This window comes from Haliotis rubra, unplaced genomic scaffold (genome assembly GCF_003918875.1).
Source record: "Haliotis rubra isolate DU_JTF1 unplaced genomic scaffold, ASM391887v1 Scf99, whole genome shotgun sequence".
NCBI classification, from domain to species: domain Eukaryota; kingdom Metazoa; phylum Mollusca; class Gastropoda; order Lepetellida; family Haliotidae; genus Haliotis; species Haliotis rubra.
In genome coordinates, this window is record NW_025767734.1 from 133,604 (window position 1) to 156,679 (window position 23,076).

General features: G+C 39.6%; 1 protein-coding gene across 1 annotated transcript; it reads right to left on the minus strand.

Annotated features, from left to right (window-relative positions):
• Window positions 1–4,138: 4,138 nt before the first annotated feature.
• Window positions 4,139–23,076, minus strand: LOC124265664 (arrestin domain-containing protein 3-like). Its single transcript, XM_046700463.1, has 8 exons — window positions 22,363–23,076; window positions 16,802–16,948; window positions 13,778–14,004; window positions 10,757–10,940; window positions 9,831–10,093; window positions 8,976–9,279; window positions 6,080–6,251; window positions 4,139–4,149 (listed from the first exon to the last, which is right to left on the minus strand). Exons 1-7 carry the CDS (start codon window positions 22,478–22,480, stop codon window positions 6,103–6,105), a joined length of 1,392 nt encoding a protein of 463 aa, XP_046556419.1. The 5' UTR covers window positions 22,481–23,076; the 3' UTR covers window positions 4,139–4,149; window positions 6,080–6,102.

Below are 23,076 nucleotides of genomic sequence, written 5' to 3' on the forward strand. Positions count from 1 at the left end.
ACCCACCACTACTGCTACTACTACTACTTGCACTACTACTCCACTATTTCTACTATCGCTACCGCGAAAACTAACAACTTTGTTGATTGCAAAGAGATTAATCTAGAAAAAAAAGATCCTGGCGTGCTTTCTATTTACAGAAACATCTGCTCTAGTTGAATATGCTGCATAAATCATGTGTTTATTGTGGTGCGCTTGTGTAATGTGACTGAATTTACTGCTATGTTCATTCAAACAACAAAGAAATCGGTGGCTGATAGAAATATATGTACAATTATCGTGTCCACCACGTACCAACCACCATCACCACTGCTACTGTTGCTACGCTGCCATATAGCTGGAATATTGCTGAGTGCGGCGTAAAACTAAACTCACTCACTCACTACTGTTGCTATTGCTGCTACTACTGCTATTGCTATTGCTACTACTACTGTGGCTAACCGCCTCCGTGGTGTAGTGGTTAGAGCGTCCGCCCGGAGAGCGGAAGGTCGCGGGTTCGATCCCCGACCGCGTCATACCAAAAGACGTTAAAATATGGTACTTGTTGGTCCCTGCCTGGCGTTCGGCATTAATGGGTACAACAAGGACTGGTCGGCTCGGAGTCAGTATAATGTGTCTGAGTGGGGTATTCATGCTTCACTGCGGCATGGTATCTCAGTGGGCTAGCACTATAAAACCAGCTTCAGTCTGGGCTAGTACAAGCAGCCGCACATACACGCATGCACGTCGTCATATGAGCGAAATATTCTCAAGCACGACGTTAAACCCAATTTCACCTCACTACTGTAGCTGCTACTACTACAGCTATTGCTACTACCTACTACTTCCACTACTTCTACTACTGCTGTTGCTGTTGCTGCAATACGACTTGGTTGATTTGCAAAGCGATTAATCTAGAAACAAGATCTTTGTACACAAAGGCCTGCTCAAATTAAATATGACCCGTGAAGGTCCGGGTTAGAATATTAATCTTCAGTAAACCATGCTTGTCGTAAGAGGTGACTAACGGGATTGGGTGGTCAGGCTCGCTGGCTTGGTTGACACGTCATCGGTTCCCAGTTGCGCAGACCGATGCTCATGCTGTTGATCACTGGATTGCCTGGTTCACTCGATTATTTAGACCGCCGCCATATAGCTGGAATATTGCTGAGTGCGGCGTAAAACTAAACTCACTCACTCACTCAAGTTAAATATGCTGCCTGTATAAATCATCACCTGTTTATTGTGGTGCGCTTGTGTAAAATGTGACTGAATTTTACTGCTATGTTCATTCAAACAACAATGAAATCGGTGGCTGATAGAAATATATGTACAGTTATCGTGTCCACCACGTACCACACAACCACCATCACCACTGCTACTGTTGCTACGCTGCCATATAGCTGGAATATTGCTGAGTGCGGCGTAAAATTAAACTCACTCGCTCACTACTGTTGCTATTGCTACTACTACTACTACTGTGGCTAACCGCCTCCGTGGTGTAGTGGTTAGAGCGTCCGCCCGGAGAGCGGAAGGTCGCGGGTTCGATCCCCGACCGCGTCATACCAAAAGACGTTAAAATATGGTACTTGTTGGTCCCTGCCTGGCGCTCGGCATTAATGGGTACAACAAGGACTGGTCGGCTCGGAGTCAGTATAATGTGTCTGAGTGGGGTATTCATGCTTCACTGCGGCATGGTATCTCAGTGGGCTAGCACTATAAAACCAGCTTAAATCTGGGCTAGTACAAGCAGCCGCACATACACATACACACGCATGCACGTCGTCATGTGAGCGAAATATTTTCAAGCACGACGTTAAACCCAATTTCACCTCACTACTGTAGCTGCTACTACTACAGCTATTGCTACTACTACTTCCACTACTTCTACTACTGCTGTTGCTGTTGCTGCAATACGACTTGGTTGATTTGCAAAGCGATTAATCTAGAAAACAAGATCTGTGTACACAAAGGCCTGCTCAAGTTAAATATGACCCGTGAAGGTCCGGGTTAGAATATTAATCTTCAGTAAACCATGCTTGTCGTAAGAGGTGACTAACGGGATTGGGTGGTCAGGCTCGCTGGCTTGGTTGACACGTCATCGGTTCCCAATTGCGCAGACCGATGCTCATGCTGTTGATCACTGGATTGCCTGGTTCACTCGATTATTTACAGACCGCCGCCATATAGCTGGAATATTGCTGAGTGCGGCGTAAAACTAAACTCACTCACTCACTCAAGTTAAATATGCTGCCTGTATAAATCATCACCTGTTTATTGTGGTGCGCTTGTGTAAAATGTGACTGAATTTACGCATACTCAGATACAGTTATACATCAGCGGCCTTTCGTTAGCTCAAATGCTTCTAAAATGGAAATAAAATCATAATGTAATTCACATTTCTGGAAGTTACAGCTATTACACAACTTCATCTTTGCTTCAGAAAATATTTCCTAAATTGTTACTGTCAGTACCTCTTGTTCAAAACGAAACCTGTTTTCACAGCAATACAAAAACTCGTTGCACTCCTGTTCAGTTTAATTTATCAACTACAGTCTCGGGCCATCTTTCAAATTGATGCTAGAACACCGTCGATACATTTCTTGCTTTGGAAATTTCCCCCATATCGAGCTGACGAGCTGTGAAATAAATTCAATATTGTTCAAGCCTGTGTTTAACCCTTCCCGGATAGCATTCCACAATATTCACATTTCATAATGTCACCCAACACACAAAAATCAAGATCTGTGTCGTCCTAAAATATCCAGGCAAATAAACACGCAAATCTGCTCAAGGTATGTATTTCCTTCTGTATTTGCGTTTCTTTCAATGGTGTAAAATTCGGATTTGGGTCCTGTGTAATGGGAGGGCGTAGTTTGATTTCTTCACAGAATTTTATAGTGCACGTTTGTCTGCTGATCCTTGTGAAGCATGTCAAACCTCGTGACGAAACAAGGCATTCCACATTTTGTTAATAGACAATCCAAGGATGTTGAACAATCAATGCCAGTTTTCATTTTGATTCTCAAACTAGCATCACCAGTCAAGCCACAAAGAGAAGCAGGTGAAATGGCAAAGATCTTTCCCTGCAAAGGTGAGTGTTGAGTTACTGGTATTCACAGGGTCATGTAGTTTTCAGATGTCCTGCATAATTACAGCGGGTTACAGTGTGTTACAGTGTGACTTGTTATGTGCACACAAACACAGTATCAACATGGAAAAAGTATCCGGCTGCCCTGCTGTGGCGAAACTGTGCCCAGATGATTCTAAACAGCCACTCCCAATGTTGATCAACCAAATCTTTTAAGGCATGTATGGTTTCCATGACAACAACGTACATTTTGTAATTGTCCTCCAATGTATGCAGGAAATGTGGTACGCTAGTATGAAGTGTGGTCTCACATATCTTCCTCCCAATTTTGCACCTACTTGAATTGCATATGACAACGCTTTCACCTTTGTGACACCAAATAATATGCTTTCAAGGTTGAGCTGAAGTAAGTAGTATCCTAATATTGCAACAAATTGAAATCTATGCCATGCCAGGTAAACCTGTGCCAAATCCAAATCCTGCTCTACAAAAGAAGGCTGACTGATAGCCATTTATGTGGTATTAAAACCATGCTTCAGAGAAGACTGATAGCCATTTATGTGGCACTAAGGCCATGCTTCAGAGAAGACTGATAGCCATTTATGTGGCACTAAGGCCATGCTTCAGAGAAGACTGATAGCCATTTATGTGGCACTAAGGCCATGCTTCAGAGAAGACTGATAGCCATTTATGGCACTGGCATGCTTCAGAGAAAGGCCATGCTGCTTCAGAGAAGACTGATAGCCATTTATGTGGCACTAAGGCCTGATGCTTCAGAGAAGACTGATAGCCATTTATGTGGCACTCAGAGAAACTGATAGCCATGCTTCAGAGAAGACTGATAGCCATTTATGTGGCACTAAGGCCATGCTTCAGAGAAGACTGATAGCCATTTATGTGGCACTAAGGCCATGCTTCAGAGAAGACTGATAGCCATTTATGTGGCACTAAGGCCTTGCTTCAGAGAAGACTGATAGCCATTTATGTGGCACTAAGGCCATGCTTCAGAGAAGACTGATAGCCATTTATGTGGCACTAAGGCCATGCTTCAGAGAAGACTGATAGCCATTTATGTGGCACTAAGACCATGCTTCAGAGAAGACTGATAGCCATTTATGTGGCATTAAAGCCATGCTTCAGGGGGTTATCTATTTAAACAACGCAATCCAGTGTTTTCCTTTAAGAAAATGATCTCAAACCAACCCTGAAAAAGTTTTATTTTTGTTTGTTTTTTGCCTCTGGGCATAACAATAAGATATAAAACAGAGAATTTAAACTTGACTGTAACAGGTGTAAAGGTAACACGAATATATAAGCAATGGATACAGCATAAAAGATTCAAAACATCATCCACAAAAATGACTGATAAACATCCAAACAATATGGTTACCATGGAAACAAAAATTGATACCCTCCAAGAGACCGTCAAGGAAGTATGTTTGTGAACAAAAGTAACTATTTTGATGATGTTTGTTAAAATAGTGGAGTCACCAAAACATGGCAAAACATGACTTGATGCATTGGTAGCTTTGAAATATCACAGGGGCGAGGAAAAGGCACACATATCAGAAGCAGTCGTTGTATCTCAGTTAAGGAGTTTCTTGTGTACTCCTTCCCAAACTGATAATTACTATACTGACTTCACAGCAAGCGCAAACATCTTGCGTCTACTCTCTTCGTACATGTACGCAACTGGTGTACCAGTTCCCACATTGATATCTACAATATTGACATTGACAATCTTCTACTGCTCTTTGGTGGCAAATATATTTACTTACATAATGTACATTAACACATTGGTTATTACTTCTTGTTCCATACTACCCTGGACAGGGAATACATACTATTATTGCAAGCATGAGTTATGCTTACTTATCACCAAGTCTTGTTTTACAATCAGTCATATTACAGTATTAGAGGAGAAATATGTGTATATCACTATACAGGGGTGAGTGCGTTCTTCTTCATCAAAAACAGAGTATTCAATACAAACAATATCCCTACAATGCACACTACTTTTCTACGTTTGTGCATTATAGGCACTTCAGACTTCAAGCAATGTCTGGGGGCGGTGGGGTAGCCTAGTGGTTAAAGCGTTGGCAAGCATTACAATCGGTTATTTCTATGTGAAACACATATATATATATTCTTCTTTTAAATCAGTTCTCATAACTGGAAATAACAACAATGGGCTATTTATGAGATTCGTATGCCAATCTTATAAATAACCAGTAGTCCATATGGACATGGTTGTGAGTTCAATCATAGCATGTATCATAGTGGAGCTGTCCTCCTCCTCCCCCTGGGCACCAGGTAGGTTGGACGGAAGACTTGTAGCCCCAGACCTAGTACCTGTAGAGCAGTGACAATCTACATCAGCCCTGTAATTTCTACTCTCAAGGTTGGTGGTTAGCTTGTGGTCCCAGTCATTAGAAGTGAGAGTTATAAGATTGGTTGAGTTTTATTTTATGCCACTTATTACGGAATAATTCAGCATTACTGTAGCAAGAAATGGGTTCCATGACACACATTGTACCCAAGCTGGAAAACAAACCTATGCCTTTGGCAAGATGAGAATGGTTTAACCACACACAGAACATATTGTAGAATGTGTAGACATCTACCTCAGTTTCCCTGATATCTACCCAGGTGGAGAAGCAGACCACTTGTGGCCGGAGTCATTGTATGTGTGGACATCTACCTCAGTTTCCCTGATATCTACCCAGGTGGATGGGCAGACAACTTGTGGCGGAGTCATTGTATGTGTGTACAGGTGGATGGGCAGACAACTTGTGGCGGAGTCATTGTATGTGTGGACATTTCCCTGATATCTCTACTTGTGGCCGGAGTCATTGTATGTGTGGACATCTAGCTCAGTTTCCCTGATATCTACCCAGGTGGAAGGGCAGACGTCTTATGGCCGGAGTCATTGTATGTCTTTTCCTGATACTCGGAAGGATGGGCGGAGGGCTTGTGGTGCCAGTCGTAGTAAGTATAGACAGAGGTTACAATCTACATCAGCCCTCTCATATCTACTCTGAAGGAGGGGCGGAGGGCTTGTGGCCCCAGTCGTAGTACGTGTAGACGGGGGCATATCTGTTGTCACCCTGTAGGTGCTCACTCTCCCCTTCCTCCTTGATGTCGACCTTCCCAAACACACACTCTCCATATGATGGTGGGGCTGAAACAGACAGCATTTCATAATGATAATCACAACTCCTCCAACATGGAGAGATGATAACTAAAACACACAATAGCAAGTATCTGTGCATTTGAGAGTCAGCCATCATTAGGTGCTCTTTCAATCTGCAATAGTAACTTAATCTCTTATCCATTCACTTCAGCCAGTCATCAGTATTTGTAACTGACATGATGACCAAACTCTACCAGAAATAAATTGTGATACCTAATTTGTAATTTTGCCCTGAATGAAGGCTAGAGTGTTAAAAATTCACAGAATGTTTATGTTTATCACAATTTTCTGGCTGTGGCATGTTACAAGTGTCATATTGATAGGAATCAGGGAGGTATATACAAACAGGCAAAAGAAACTCAGCATTATTTTCAATAGAAAATATCTTAAGGAAATTAACTGTACTTAATCAGCAGAATACTTCTATACTACTGGAATAAAGTAACTGTGCATTATTTGATGTTATGTCATTTCTTTTAATGCAAAAAGATAATAACATAATTTGTGGTGTTTTCCTTAATCACTGTTTAACTGTTGACAGGGTAAATATCATAATCTGTATGATTTGACTCTAGGCATCATGATATGCCCTTGAAGAGATGTGGCGTCAAAAGTCAGTTCACAAATTCAGTATCATGTGTGTCCACGATTGGCTTTGATGCAGGCTTGACAACGATGACGCATAGACAAAACTAAGCGAATAAAGAAAGCTTGGGGAATGTTGTTCCATGTCTGAACCAACGCTTGTCCCAATTCAGCTAACGTCAATTGCTGATGTTGGGCTAGACGTAAACATTGCTCCATTTCATCCCAATCATGCTCGATAGAGAAGAGATCCAGAGAAACAGATGACCAGTGGGGTATTGGAATGTTCTGGTGTTTCACAACACAATGGACATGTGGACAGGTATTATCTTGCTGAAGTGTGACGTTACATCTCTGTCCTTGAACGAATGGCTGCCCATAAACATGATAAAGCCCAATGATCTCATCCTTGTATTGCAGACCTGTCAGATTGCCATTGACAATGACAAGTTGTATCTGACCATGAGATGTGATGCTCCCCCATACCATAACGCCTTCGCCACCAAACTGTCGGCGTTAAAAAACATGTGCTTCAGTATACCGTTCACCTTGCCGTATGTACACCCTTGCCCTGCCATCTGAGCTATCCAGATGAAATCTCGACTCATCAGTAAACAAAACACAATCTCAATCTTGTCTCCATTCTCTTCCCACAGAGGTTATCCCTGTCATATCTTCCTACGTAACCTCTGTTCTAATACGGCCCTTTCATGGTGTGAGCGTTCAAGACTCGTGATTGGAGGCAATCAGATTTAGTTGTGCAATCAGCAACGTTGTTTCAAAAGTGATCATTCGCAAGGCCTCGGTAATTTCCGTATACACAATGTGCAAACGTTTCTTCTAGACAGAACTCAGTCATGTTATGGCGGATCAGTGGCGTCTCCATCGCCCTCGTTGACAACGGACAAGCTAGCCATTAAACGTCTTGTGTGTAACATCAACACAAGTCCCCGGGCAGATGGGGGATATTTGTGGCCTCACATTTGCTTGTGTTAGTCAAGTTGAATCTAAGTCGATGTAACACGTGTTCTGATTGAATAGAAAGGAGGGAGATAACTCGTGTTGCGATCTTTTGTCGGTAGGGGATTTTACGAGAACCGGGAAATATGGCCGTATTAGAACAGAGGTTCGTAGGAAGATATGATAAGTAACCTCTGTGGAAAGAGAATGTCTTGTCTCCAGTACCATAGATGCTGTCTGCACTAAGCAAGAGCTGACTGTCTGCGATGTTGGAGCAAAACTGGACATATTGCAGGCCGTCGGGGCCAGATGTTGTGCTCCCTGCGTTGGTTCCGTACAGTCCTGGAACTGAATGGACGTAAGCCAGGAATGGTCTGTGCAGTCAAACTGGCAGTCTGGAATCAATTCCTTAGATGGGTCAGCTGATTGTGGTAGTCTTGCTGACATGACCTCACACATGGATTGCAATTCTCTCGTCTTCAAATTATGTTCAAACGTCTCCATAGAGAAAAGATCGTGTTTCGATGGACACCAAAATGTCCTGCCATTTCATTTTGAGCCATTCCAGTCTCCAGCATACGACGACACAGAGATGCTGAATATCTGTAAGCCGTAGCATGACGTACGCACAGTTTAGGTTGAAATTAATGTGTTTTCTACAACTTTCAGAGATTAGAAAATAATCAACCGTTCCTCAATTTTCAATATTAGGTGTGTGAACTTCAGGTGTCCAAAAGCATGCAAAAAATAAGTAAGTTCATTGTGCACAAAGTGCATGCGTTATGCAGTTACTTTTTTCCTTTAGTATATATTCAAAATATATTTTGATATAAAACTATTTTACCATCCCATGCTTCATTGAACGAATACATTTTTACACATTACACATAATTCCTTTTCTAATAACTGTTAAAGTTCACTGTGAAGGTTAAACATATATTAATATTTAACAACATCTCTTTCAATTTTCAGTTGAATACATAAACCAACCTGGTACACATTGTTTGTGTAGCAATTGTTATGAAAGGTGTCACTCTGTCTCTCAGTTTTAGTATCTGACTAACATTGAAGCTACCTATTCCTTCCCATTGATGACCTGCAACTATGAAATAACTGGTTTCATGCAATGCATTGTGCTGCTTTCATGTTTAATGTAATTCTACTCACGTAAATTTGGCCAATCAGTTGGCATTCCTGGTGGATAGGCTGGTGGAGCTCCTGGGGGTAGAGACTCTCCTGGGGGGTAGGCTCCTGTAGGAGGTGGGTAGGCCCCTGGTTGGGGGTAAGCTCCTGCACCAGGTGGGGGGTAGGTTCCACCAGCCATTCCAGGGTTTGGCATGATGATGGGGGCCCCTACAGGAGGGGCTATTGGAGGATGCTGAGCTAGAACACTTTGCAGAGGGATGGTGCCAATTATTACTTGTAGAGGGACCTTAAGATCAGAGCTAGGTCCTGATGGAGTCACCTCAAGCTGTGAATAGCAAACATAACAGAGGTTAGTGTGTGACATGGGAGAACCCACAACAACTCTATAAAACATGCGTGACCTTCATTCTGTCAGCATAAGAAGTAACTACATTTACAAGTGTACACGGAAGACAAACATAAACTAGCACACAGTAATGTTCAAGATCATTGTTGGAGAAACTGTAATGAAGAAATTGTTGTATGATATATCCACAACAAAATGTCTCATCCCTTGTCAAACAAAAAGAGGGCAGTGACGTAAAATGAGTAACAATGTAGTTTAACCGCAGTCAGCAAATATTCAGCAACATCATGGTTTGTTGTTGAACGCCGCACTAAGCATTATTACAGCTTTATGGCGGCGGTCTGTAAATAACCGGGTCTGGGCCAGACAATCCTGTGACCAACAGCATGAGCATCGACCTATGCAATTGGGATACGATGACATGTGTCAACCAAGTCAGTGAGCCTGAGCACTCGATCCTGTTAGTCCCACCATCAAGGCTCAGGTGGAATGGTTCAGTGAATATAGAAATGTTCGTGTGAGCATCTCACCTGCACAAAGTATCTGATGTCAATGATGTTGCAGCCAGCAAGAAATGATGGTGGCACAGGAGGAATAACCAACTGGTCACCATTCCAGTAATCATGTCCGCCCTCGTCGATCTCCCCATGCTTCAGTTTGGCAATCACACGACTTGAGGTTCTTGTTTTGGTGGTAGCATGGAACATAGTCACCTGCGGCCAAGTGGTAAGCGGCAAAGGGTAAAGGAGTCCAAGTGGTAAAAAACATTCGCACATACTGTTTGAAGCTTTACCTGAAAACCTCAAAAACGATTCCGAATGCTATTTTTCGCATGATTGCTTCTGAGTGATACAGGCAATGAGTAAACAGTCGCTGAAAATAGTGTTTTCGTCAATATTCAAGGATGTCATCTTGTGAAAATATAAGCAAATAGTAACCATGTTATTAGAAACCCATAAGCGTATATACTGCAGGTCAAATATCTGTGTTTTATGCGGATTTTCATTTGTTGATAGATCAGTGTCAGCGACCAGGGAAGAGAAAATTCAAAAACCATTTTGTAAGTCCCACTGAACCCTAACAAGTAGTCATTGTCTGATTGGTTAAATCCGTTCGGCTGTCTCGCGTTTGATTGAACGGTCATAGGTTCCTCAAAGGTTAGCTGACGCGACCTTCTAGTAGATTTTGTTAGACTCAGTATAGCAGTGTAACGATAATACTGAGCCTAAGTTTACTTAGACTGATGTAAAACATGCAGCATCTAACAAAGAAGTAGACAATGTACCGCTATCTCAAATATATTAACACAATAAAATAAAACACAGAAATATATGCAATGACAATGAAAAATGCAAACAATAAACTAAACCTGACATAGTATATTGTAACCTGGAGAAACTATTTCCATATCATTATGTCCAGATATCACACTTGATAGTAGAACTATTAAACTCACCATTGTCAATTTCACAGACTGACGACTTTATTCTCCTGTTTGACTGGTTGTCAATTTCAGCCTTCAGAATGATGGCTTCCCCAGGAACATATCCTTGTCTGTCAATGATGAAGTTGGCAGAGATCGGTCCTGATGCACAGCACCAGCAGCATAATGTCTTTGAATTGGCACCTTGAGCTGGTATCTACAAGAATTCAACTCTTCTGTATTCATCAACCAACAAGTTGTTCTCCAGATTGACCAAACACTTATTTGATCATTGCAGTGTTGCTATGGTTTGATCATCGTGATCAAGGAAAGTTGCAACATGCATCCCTTAGCTGTCCACTACTGAATGTAGGTTGAACTGATAATATTTAGTTTGTGCCCCTTATGCTGCAATGAACCATATTCCAGATATCACTGCTTCATTATTTTAGGAAAACCACAAGCATTAAGCTTCAAGCCCATGATCATCAGATCCTCATAAGGTGAGGACTCCACACAACATATTGCGCCACCCAAGATAATAATACAAATAAGTTTTCAGCTGCCTCCTTGTTCGGACACAAACCAAATCACAGCATGTTTCCAAAGTCACATGTCAACTATTTTCTGTACCATAAAACAGTCACCTGTAAAGGAAACCTTGGCAAACGGTTCTTCAGTATGTCATGAGTGTGTTCATCACCATAAACTACAGTCCGTTTGAGTTAGAAACGGACCGATGAATTGCAAATTTTATCATTGTACAAAATTGCCACATAAATATAAATAGTACACATATTTATCATTTACTAATACCCAACAGCTTTCTTATATTTAAAAATTTTCCGGACTCCACCAAAAAAGTTGTTGAAGAAACTATCATCATTGAAAACGCAAAAGTTGTTATCTGTCGCGGCGGGGTGAAACCGCAGAAACGGAACAGCCACTATCTCATCGTGCACAGGATACACATGCCTGATGAAAAATGAAGTTGAATGCTGACATGAAACAGTTGATGATTAAAGTGTATGATTTTTTCCGTGCTGAAGCCGAAAGGGGGCAAACCATTTTATGCCATTAATAAATTCCGTAAGCGGGCAGCAAAAGCTTAAGGAGTATCAGCAAGGGTACTGACAAATGTTCTGGAACACAAACATTGTGAGGGTGATGCAAAGCAGGTAGGGAATTAGGTGTCAAAATCACACAAATTAAAACATTTGGACAACTTTCAAAAGAACCTTGTAAGGCAGTCTATCAACAAGCTCTATTCTGAAAACAAATACATGTCGCTGAAAATTTTATAAAAGCATTTGCAGCAAGAACACAACCTCAGAGTATCAAAGTACACACTCTGGCGACTCTTACACTCTTTGGGGTATCGTTATAAGAAAATTTCGGGAAGAATAGGTCAGTACTCTGTGAACGCCCTGATATCGTTCGCTTGAGAAATAATTTTCTCAGGGTTATAAAGAAGAAGCGCGAGGAAGGGTTCGAGCCAGTGTACAGCAGTCAGTGGGTACCCGATTGGGGTGATAAGGGGTCACGTAGAAAGCTGCCTCTAGGGAAAGGAGAGAGACTAATCATTCTCCATGCTGGTTGCTCCAGCAAAGGCTTTCTCCCAGGCTGCGACTGGGTATTCAGGGCAAAGTCCACAGATAACAGAGACTACCATTCCGAGATGAATGGTGTGGTTTTCCTCGATTGGGTTCAAAACAAGTTGGTACCAGCTCTACCAGAAAAGTCTTTTATCGTAATGGACAATGTCCCATACCACAGCGTGCAGGACCCCGACAGTAAAGCCCCGACATCGAACAGTCGAAAAGGTGATATGATATGATATCATGGCTCGACAAATTTCAGATCGCACGGTCTTCAAAGGCAACGAAGCCTCAGCTATATGAGATCATAAAAACCCACAAAGGTGAACCTTTCTACAAAGTTGACAGTTACATAAAAAGTAAGGGTCACGATATTCTGTGACTTCCACCCTATCATTGTGACCTTAACCCCATTGAAATTATATGGGGTATTGTCAAAGGAGATGTTGCCAGATCAAACACAACTTTTAGATTACGTGACGTAGAGGTTTTGGTTAAGGAATCCCTTAACAAAATCACGACTGAAACTTGGCAAAACTGTGTCAACAAGGTAGCTAACATCATTGAACAAGGTTACTGGTCTCGGGATGGCTTACAACAGGCAAATGTGGCACCACTTGTCATCCCTTTAAGTCGTGACTATGACACTACGACAGACGAGGAACCGACAGGTCTCCTGGAATAGATTTTGAGATGTCCCCCACCATGACTGGCTGTTCCGTTTCTGCGGTTTCACCCCGCCGCGACAGATAACAACTTTTGCGTTTTCAATGATGATAGTTTCTTAAACAACTTTTTTGGTGGAGTCCGGAAAATTTTCAAATATAAGAAAGCTTTTGGGTATTAGTAAATGATAAACATGTGTACTATTTATATTTATGTGGCAATTTTGTACAATGATAAAATTTGCAATTCATCGGTCCGTTTCTGACTCAAACAGACTGTAGCATGGCTCTTCACATAGTGTGTGATGAAGGAATAATGGACCAGGCATTCTTTCTCCATGGAAGTCATCCAATGTAACAGTGTAAGACAACATTCTATACCCATGACATGTATCTTTTACAGTAAAACTATTATTTCATACTTATCCTAACTCACATACTGGAGCACATGCTTCAGTCTTGCTATTATCAAAAGGCTCACACTGTTCGTCAGTTCATACAGTTGTAGAGTCAACCGGAGAAATCGTGCCAACCTTATTGTGCCTTGCAGATTGATGTAAAAAGCAACAAATATATTGTCTGATGATAAGGAACTTGTTCCTGAGCTGTTGGACTCAACAGCTTTGTAGCCTGTACTTAACATTCAGAACTAAAGTGACATCATAGCGTATGTGATAGAGACAAGATTGATTGACCAGAACACATAATCAGCACATTATTTACCAGTACAAACAAAAGAAATGAAGCGAGCTTCCATTCGTAACAATCTTGGCCTGCTTTAATTGGTTTACCATTGCATTTGGATCCCGGTTCAGATCCAGCAAACAAATCACTGTGAATGGCCTTTTTGTTTCGTGATCGAACTTCCATGGTTTATCAATGATTCCTTTCGCCGTGTATCGAACATGACCATCTTCTCCTTCAAAGGATGATGGAAGCTGTGGTGGGAGTTGAAACGCAAATGGAAAGGTGTGGCGGCCAGCGGGCAGATGGATGTCATCCCCCGACTGCTGCTTCCCTACAAAGAACAGAGATACAGAGTGCAGAGATGACAAAAGCCACTAGCCTATCCAGTGTTCTTTCAGGTGTGAATTTGCTTTTATGTTGCTTTTAGCACTTGTCGTTGATCAGGGTGAAACTTAAAAGTACAATGCTCCAAGCACTGCATAATGTCAGCTGAGACAGCAAGTTACTGCTAGACTCATGATAAACAAATTTGCATTTATATATATATCATTGTTATTTTTTCTTAGAAGTTTTATTTCATTAGATATCAATATTCCACTATTTTAATGAAGATTTCAAGCAGGCATAACCAATTTACAATTTGGCGCCTGCAGATTATTAAGGCTAGTGGGATGAAATTTGATCAGTCGATTCAATTAAACATAAAAGGAAAATATATCCCTCTTGCCCTAGTCTAGTGGACTTTTTTCGTCACTGCAAAACTTTATGAATAAATGTATATCTGAAACAGACAAGGCAGTGTAACTGGGGAAATCTGTGGAAGGGAATTGTCTATTTGGCCATTGTTGAAACATATCTGATGGTCATTACATAAGCAGCTGTTGTAAGACTTCTTGGCTGAAGAAAGCGCTGTAACTACATTTGTGTCCACAGACAATATTCATGGATCAAGAAATAAAGTTACTCCTCAATTAAAGGTCGCATGCAACGTAAAACATAACTTTGCAGATTCTGATACCTTTCGGTGTGGACTTACCGAAACAAATCATCAAAAATGCAAATTCAACTCATAAAGTTGAAAAATAACACGATGAAAAACCCATGCGAAATCGTAGTTCAAACGATTCACCAACTTTCCCCCAGCGCTTGGGGGAATTGAAGTGGTTTCAACAGCTGGGCTGCGCTCATAGCACATGCGCAGTGGAATATTCGGTGAAGGCTTTGGTGTGAGCTATTTTTCTAATGTTTTGTTGATATTTCACAGGCGCGAGCTTTTGATATGTTATTACAGTAGATTACCGATATAACTGTTTATATAATTTCATTTGTCTATTTCACCACACGTTCTTCTTACCGAGTCACTTTCTCAGTTCAATACTTAAAAGCAATGTCATTATTTAGCGTCGACAGAATTTCTAACTGTGATATAGATATGTCGTTGTCACAGACAAAACTCAAAGTCTGTTTTATTGGCACCTATGTGTCTGCCTGCCCTTCTGCTAATGACAATATTCATTACACAATTTCAATCACTGACCACATGCAATTTGAACTTAACACCTATCAGGCTATACACCATAAACAAAACGCATTGATTTATGGCCCGAGTTTGGTCTCTGTCACATTATGTTATTACACAGACAGGCAGGTGTGATACTTGTACACATGACATGTTATGATGTCTGTTGATTGCAAAATGTTAAACACAAAAAATGAGCATGTATTTACAAAACCCAACATCTCTATCTATACACACACAATGAGCCGTGAGGGCATCTGCAAATGAACCAGCCGTTACACTTGAGTGCACACCCACCCGCTCTGACTGGGTTCGGTATCCCGACTGCTTCGTTTCTTGGGCAGTAAACCAAAGTACAAAATATTGCACTTTTGATTTGCGATTGTACGCTTATAATTTTGTTTTTATGTTTTTTCATAACCAGCAATGTATATTATATGTCATGAATAAGTGATAATTGTGTTTTAATTGTTGTTTTTTTTTATATGTGACCTTTAAGGTTTTGTGTGGAATAGTAGTGTACAAAGTTGAAAAAATCAAATGTTGTGACAAAATTTATCTTAGTTCTTTAATGATATTGAAAAGTCAAGCAAATCCTTCGGGGTTTTTGCGCATTAATTCTACTTGTATAAAATACTTTTTGTGCATACAAAGAAAGTACATCCATTATTAAAGATTATGGATTATGTTTGGGACATGGATTTGACACTCTGGCTACTACTCTCTCTTGAGTAGTATCATGAAGAAATAAAGAGGAATGATATGCCTAAAGTTTTATGAGTCAAAGTTAATAGTGTTAATAATATGGTTTATGCAAATTCCTGCTTAGTTAATATACTGATTTTATATGCTGCATTATTTAACATGCCACTTATACCAAGATATTTGATCACACAATTAGTGATTGTTCTCTTTTGGCCTAGTATTTTTATTTCTACAGCATCTGTAATGGTTCTAAAGTTGGTTAGATGCTGCTCACAATATACTGAATTCTATCTGAAAACTACCAAAGTTGTTGTGGTCAATAGAGAACACACCTGTGTTGAACAAGTCATTAGCAACATGACAAATATCAGCAGCCACAAGGAATTGACATCATGACGTGCAAGTGCAACACAATTCTTCTAACAGAACAACTTCTATTAATTTGTGATGGTGGAAGAAAAAGAAACTTTGGTGATTTTGTGTCAAATTTAGGGAAACATGTTTTGTCTGAAAGTGTTACTTCAGCATGATGACTATTTCCGATCTTGTGGAGTCCAATGTCTTACGTATTTCTGATGAGGCCAAATGTTTCAAAGCACTATCAAGATAAATATTCTCTTGTAGATAATGTCAGCTTGCACATGGTTGAAGCCTTTGGCTAACTACATGATGGAACTTTCTTACTTGCAACAAATATTACTGAGTAAACAAAATCCTAAATCTGGAATATGTATGTGCATTTTACAATAACTACTATAACCACTGTCGCTAGCTGTATGCAACTATAAATCTTATGTCACTCACTATTGAATCATTTCTGGTTATTCACCCATCTAAATATTTATTTCCACCCTTTGCGAGTTGCAGTGCATTGCAATATTTTGTGTGGGGTCCTGTTACGTACATCTACCGGCCAGCAGTATGTCCTCTTTGAAGTACTTCTCACTGGCAGAGTAGTCATGAGTCACTGTCTGCTGGTTATCCCCAGAACCGGTGGTTTCAGTCTCTGACCAGTGCACATAGGCTCGGCCTTCAAATCGAATATGAATGCCTGAAAAAGATATTTATGATCATAAGAATATGGTCTTAATTTACACTTACAATTCTGGCTTCTTGCTTGACAGATTTGTATCTGGTCAATATGTTTTAATGAAACTGATAAAATAAAATATATTCTGCTACAGCTTTTGCCATGTCAAGAAAAACAAGTCAGGACAATACATATAAAGGCCACTTTCGTTTTTGTTGGACCTCTCATCAGTGAAATACAAGTCACAACTATATAGCCAGAACGTTAGTCAGAGCTAGGATGACAGAAATTGGGGAAATTCAGTCTGCGAACAATTGCTGACATTTGCTTAGTCAATAGATTAGGGACCCTTCTCTGAGCTGCTTAGGTACTATCGAAATGATATGTTCTCTTGACACAGTTCTTTAATGAAAGACATTATCATAAATATAATAAAGACGTAAGATACAGCTTATAATATATATATCTCAACATCATCACTTCATGAACTGTGACAGTAATTGTGTGATTGCAACATTGTACAGATCTGAAAGCATCACTTCATGAGCTGTGACAATAAGTGTGTGATTGCAACATTGTACAGATCTGAAAGCATCACTTCATGAGCTGTGACAATAAGTGTGTGATTGCAACATTGTACAGATCTGAAAGCATCACTACATGAGCTGTGACAATAATTGTGTAAATACAACATTGTACAGATCTGAAAGCATCACTTCATGAGCTGTGACAATAAGAGTGTGATTGCAACATTGTACAGATCTGAAAGCATCACTTCATGAGCTGTGACAATAAGTGTGTGATTGCAACATTGTACAGATCTGAAAGCATCACTTCATGAGCTGTGACAATAAGTGTGTGATTGCAACATTGTACAGATCTGAAAGCATCACTTCATGAGCTGTGACAATAAGTGTGTGATTGCAACATTGATCTGAAAGCATCACTTCATGAGATTGACAATAATTGTACATTGTACAGATCTGAAAGCATCACTTCATGAGCTGTGACAATAATTGTGTAAATACAACATTGTACAGATCTGAAAGCATCACTTCATGAGCTGTGACAATAATTGTGTAAATACAACATTGTACAGATCTGAAAGCATCACTTCATGAGCTGTGACAATAATTGTGTAAATACAACATTGTACATATCCCAACATTATTACTACAATAATCAGAGCATGGGACCTATGTTTTAATCTACTTGTCAACTCATTCAATCAAATATAGACCCATAAAGATCCAAGTTAGAATTGGTCTTCAGCAACCCATGATTATAATAAGAGACAGCTAACAGGATCGGGTGGTCAGACTCGCTGACTTGGTTGGCACATAACTCGTCAATCATAACCCTTTTTGGGGTGGCTCGCTGTACCATTAAGTAAATTCTATGTCTGTATTTTATTATATGAGGTGAGACGTAAATAAAAAATATCTGTCTGTCTGCCATCGTATCCCAAATGCGTAGATCTATGATCATGCTTTTGATCACTGGATTGTCTGGTCCAGACTCGATTATTTACAGACTGCCGCCATATAGCTGGAATATTGCTGAGTGTGATGTTAAACAACAAACAATCTGTTATAGAAGATTACCTGGTACCCCTTATCCTATAGAAACAGTCCCTTCCATCAGTTCCATCTTAAATGCACAATGGCTTTCTCATCACAACTGACTTCACTTGCATGAATACATGTCTTAACTTGCATCAATATGCTGAAGCTATGCGGAACAGGACAAGTTTTATCCCCTTTCACAACAACAAGTTATTATTTTCTGGTACAACAAGGCTATGTGATGGAACACTGATGTGCAAACTGTATGAAACTACATAGAGATTTCAAGTGTACATATCAGTATTTCATACCTCAATAAACCGAAACAACTACATAGAGATTTCAAGCGTACATATCAGTATTTCATACCTCAATAAACCGAAACAATTAAATAGAGATTTCAATAGAATTTCATACCTCAATAAACTGAAACAATTACATAGAGATTTCAAGCGTACATATCAGTATTTCATACCTCAATAAACCGAAACAATTACATAGAGATTTCAAGCTTACATATCAGTATTTCATACCTCAATAAACCGAAACAATTACATAGAGATTTCAAGCGTACATATCAGTATTTATTCAATAAACCGAAACATATTTCCTCAATCAGTAAACCTCAATGAAACAATTACATAGAGATTTCAAGCGTACATATCAGGTATTTCATACCTCAATAAACTGTACATAGAGATTTCAATATCAGTATTTCATACCTCAATAAACATAGAGAAACATTTTACCTCAATAGAGATTTCAAGTGTATTTCATACCTCAATAAATATCAGATTATACATTCAGTATTTCATACCTCCTCAATACATAATTTCAATACCGAATCAAAACTGAAACAACTACAGTCAACCCTCAATAGAATAAAAATGCCCTTCACTGATGAAGAGTTGTTTGAAAGTTTACTGAAGCTGAGAAATACTGGTGTCACCATATATTAATGATATACAAATCTCCAACTGTTTGTTTAACCTGTTGCATTACAAATAGTTGCACAAGAAAGGTCTATTCCAGACTGAGGATAGGTTTTACAGTACCTTCATTAACTATTTAAAGGCATGCAGAAGGTTAATCATTAAGTCTTGTTTTGGTTGGTTGGTTGGTTGATTTGATGTTTAATGCTGCACTCGGCAATAATCCAGTGAAAAATGGAAAAAGAGGAGATCTTAATGGCAACTTTATAGAATAAGCTGTATCTATGTACTGGATCTCCATCGACTTGTCCCTGACTTGTTGGATCTCCCATTGCCTTATGCTATCCCTCACCGACTTATCCAATCTCTCAACAACTTATCCGATCTCTCACGGACTTATTCCATCTCCCATCAACTCGTTAAAACTCCCATCGATTTGTCCCTGACTTGTTGGATCTCCCATTGCCTTATGCTATCCCTCACCGACTTATTCCATCTCCCATCAACTCGTTGAAACTCCCATTGACTTGTCCCTGCCTTGTTGGATCTCCCATTGCCTTATGCTATCCCTCACCGACTTATCCAATCTCTCAACAACTTATCCGATCTCTCACGGACTTATTCCATCTCCCATCAACTCGTTGAAACTCCCATCGACTTGTCGGATGGCTTTAAATGTGATGATGGAACCCTTAAGCCCCAAATTATTTATGGTCTTTCTGAATGAATAAACATGTGATCTGAATAAAAATGGAAGTGAGGACATCATAACAGCTGATTTTACGTATAGTTTCACATGGCTGTATGCAGCTGATGTGTCGTCCTTGACCGATACTGCTCTATAGCCACAAACGAAAACATATGAGACAGAAAAAATCTGTGATTCCACACAAATGGAAGTGATTTTGCATAAATTCAAATTAGTTGGCTTTAGAAGTAGGGACCAGAATGAACTATGAAACACAGACAATCATAGGTACACATACAGATATTTAGGGAGTAATTCTTGACATAAATTGTCAAACCTTCAGCTCTAACCACACATCAACATACATTATTATCAAAAGAAATCTGTGAATTGATCATGCATATAGTGGTTGATAAAATATTTAACAGCATGACAGTTCCAGTATTGTGCTAAAATCTATTGAACCTAATATAGCAAGTTAATCAAAAAGTACACAGACTTCATTTGACAAATGATTTATAAGAATTTCAGATAACATAGGTCTCAGGAAGTGTTTCAGACTTCCTCTGAAAGATATCGGCGAGACAAGAGCAAAACAGCACTGGACTAATTTTTCTAAAGAATAATAGACAGCCATAACTTCAATCTCCTGATTGGCTAAAGGATAAGGAATTGTTTAGGATTTAGTCTAGATTTATCAGAATATTTGTGCAATAAGGACAGATAAGAATATATGTATGAGCAATTTCTTATTTCCTATTATGAAAGGGGCATGAGGAGTTATTATGATAACAACACTATCAAGCAAGTGATGGACAGGGTATGGACTGAGAGGCATAAAAACAAAGGAAGAGTACTTATGACCACTGAAATAAGGGTCCTACATTAATAAAGACATTGTTCATCCACATATTCTTATCCTTCCTGAGTACAACAACTTCTAAACACGTCTTTAAGTGGTTACAAGGGAGATGCTGAAAATACTTGGAAAGTTCATGAAAGTGCAACTACTATCACCAATAAACATCACTTCTCACTTTTGAATCAAATCTCTTACAATAAACATACATATATGGGCTGGCAAATATTACCATTTGGTGTAATACAGATAATATGATGTCGAGACAAGATATGATATTTCTCATGATAAAAAACTCTGTGAATTTTGTATGAAAAGTCTTAATGAGTGACTCTTCTTTACAATGTTCCTCCCAACACCAGATTTGTCATAAAATGTATCCACCTCCATGTTTTGACAAACACAGTTGATAGGCTGGACATCCACCAATCCCAACTTCACTATCATTTCAACTAGATCAATCAAATTACAAAGTAGACAAACAATTTCAATACATGTACCAGCTTCTTTAGCATACATGAAAACCATATTTTAGTATACATAAAAATCACTTAGAACGTTTTGATATGAGTTCTGTTATTTCACTAAATCTGTATGCTACGAAGCCTCCATTATCAGTGTATAACTTGAATAACTAATGAAAATGTTTAAATATATATAAGGTCCCAACAGAATAAAACCCCTCCCACCAGGAAATCATTTTACTGTCCTATTAGCTACTGGGTATCACAAACTGCTAACTCGTTAAGTACTGGCAATATAAATTAGATCAAATTAATGCTTAACTAGTATTATCCTATTGTATAACATTTGCCAAATCGTATCGTTTCACTTATTGACATGCACACTTGCGTGACAATACGCATGCGTTTATATGCTCACCTTCGAGCAGACGACAGTTTCACTGAAATTGGAATCCAGAGTTCACTGATTGTAACGCCTACCGCACCCTGATCCGACTGAAACACCTTTCTCTCAACCGTGTGTGTTAGGGGATAACAATATATATCTCCCTACACCAAGCGTAACGTGTATCGCGAGTAACAAATGTACAAACCCGTAGGCGCATCGTCACACAACCATCGTTATACCTAGCTAAGATACATAGCGTTCACTGTTCGTTATACCCCGGAAGTATGGCTGAAATCCACACTATGAAAGGATTGGTCTGTGACAGAATTGTTTGACTAACAGGATTTTATTTTTCTGGATAATATTATCAAAACCCTCGTTCACATGACTGCCTTATCGACCGGGTCATGAAAAGGGAAAACGTACCCCACTCCTTCTAATCAAAAACTTGTCAGAGACATGCAGAAAGATTTACACCGTACAGAGACCATATACCGATATATGGTCTCTGACACCGTATAATACACGTAAGATAATACCTCTCATTTTCATAGTGTCCGTCAGTTCCACCGTGACATGGCCCTGTACAGCTTGGCCAGCGTAGTATACACCTTGCAGGTTGCTAAAGGACACTACAAACATGTTCAGCTTCCCCATGGTTGCGATCAAACTGGCAGCAGCATCACCAGTTCACACGCCCATCCCCAAGGTGAGATCAGATGTTATGAGAAACTGTTGCGTTTCAGGGGATGCAACTCTTCCTGTCGCAGTGGGAAATTTCTTAACAGTTGACTTGCAAGTAGTTAAGACCATTTACCATAACATTTAACGCTGAATTTATCTAAATTGGTCTACAAGTGTCGATAATTATAATTTTATTTTTTTCTTATTTCTTTTCAACTATTCAAAGCCTCATACATCAATAGAAAATGATTGAGTTGATAACTATTGTATTACTACTGTAGTTCTCAGACAACCGAGTGGTAGATTTACATTGTGTTTTGAGGTTTTTCTTAAATACGATCCAAATGTTGCTATTAAAGGTGATATGGGGTGGATACCTCTGATTGTTTGACAGTGGGTGTGTATTGTTAGATATTTTTCTCTATTTGTATAAACGTATTTTCGATTAAAGGAGTGTACACGTTTAGTGGTCTGAACAGCATGCTGGTGGTTGTGTGAAAAACTGGAATCTACGTGTGAGGGCAAAGCTGACGGAATGGGATTGAATGCAGCGAGAGGAAACTCACTTT

Bases quoted from the DNA above. Each gene is read 5' to 3' on its own strand.
- LOC124265664 (XM_046700463.1), bottom strand. From the start codon at position 22,480: ATGGGGAAGCTGAACATGTTTGTAGTGTCCTTTAGCAACCTGCAAGGT. The intron at 16,949-22,362 runs GTATTATCTTAC...TATCTTTTTCAG, and splicing joins GGACACTATGAAAATGAGAG to GCATTCATATTCGATTTGAA. The intron at 9,280-9,830 runs GTGAGATGCTCA...TGCTATTCACAG, and splicing joins ACATCAGATACTTTGTGCAG to CTTGAGGTGACTCCATCAGG.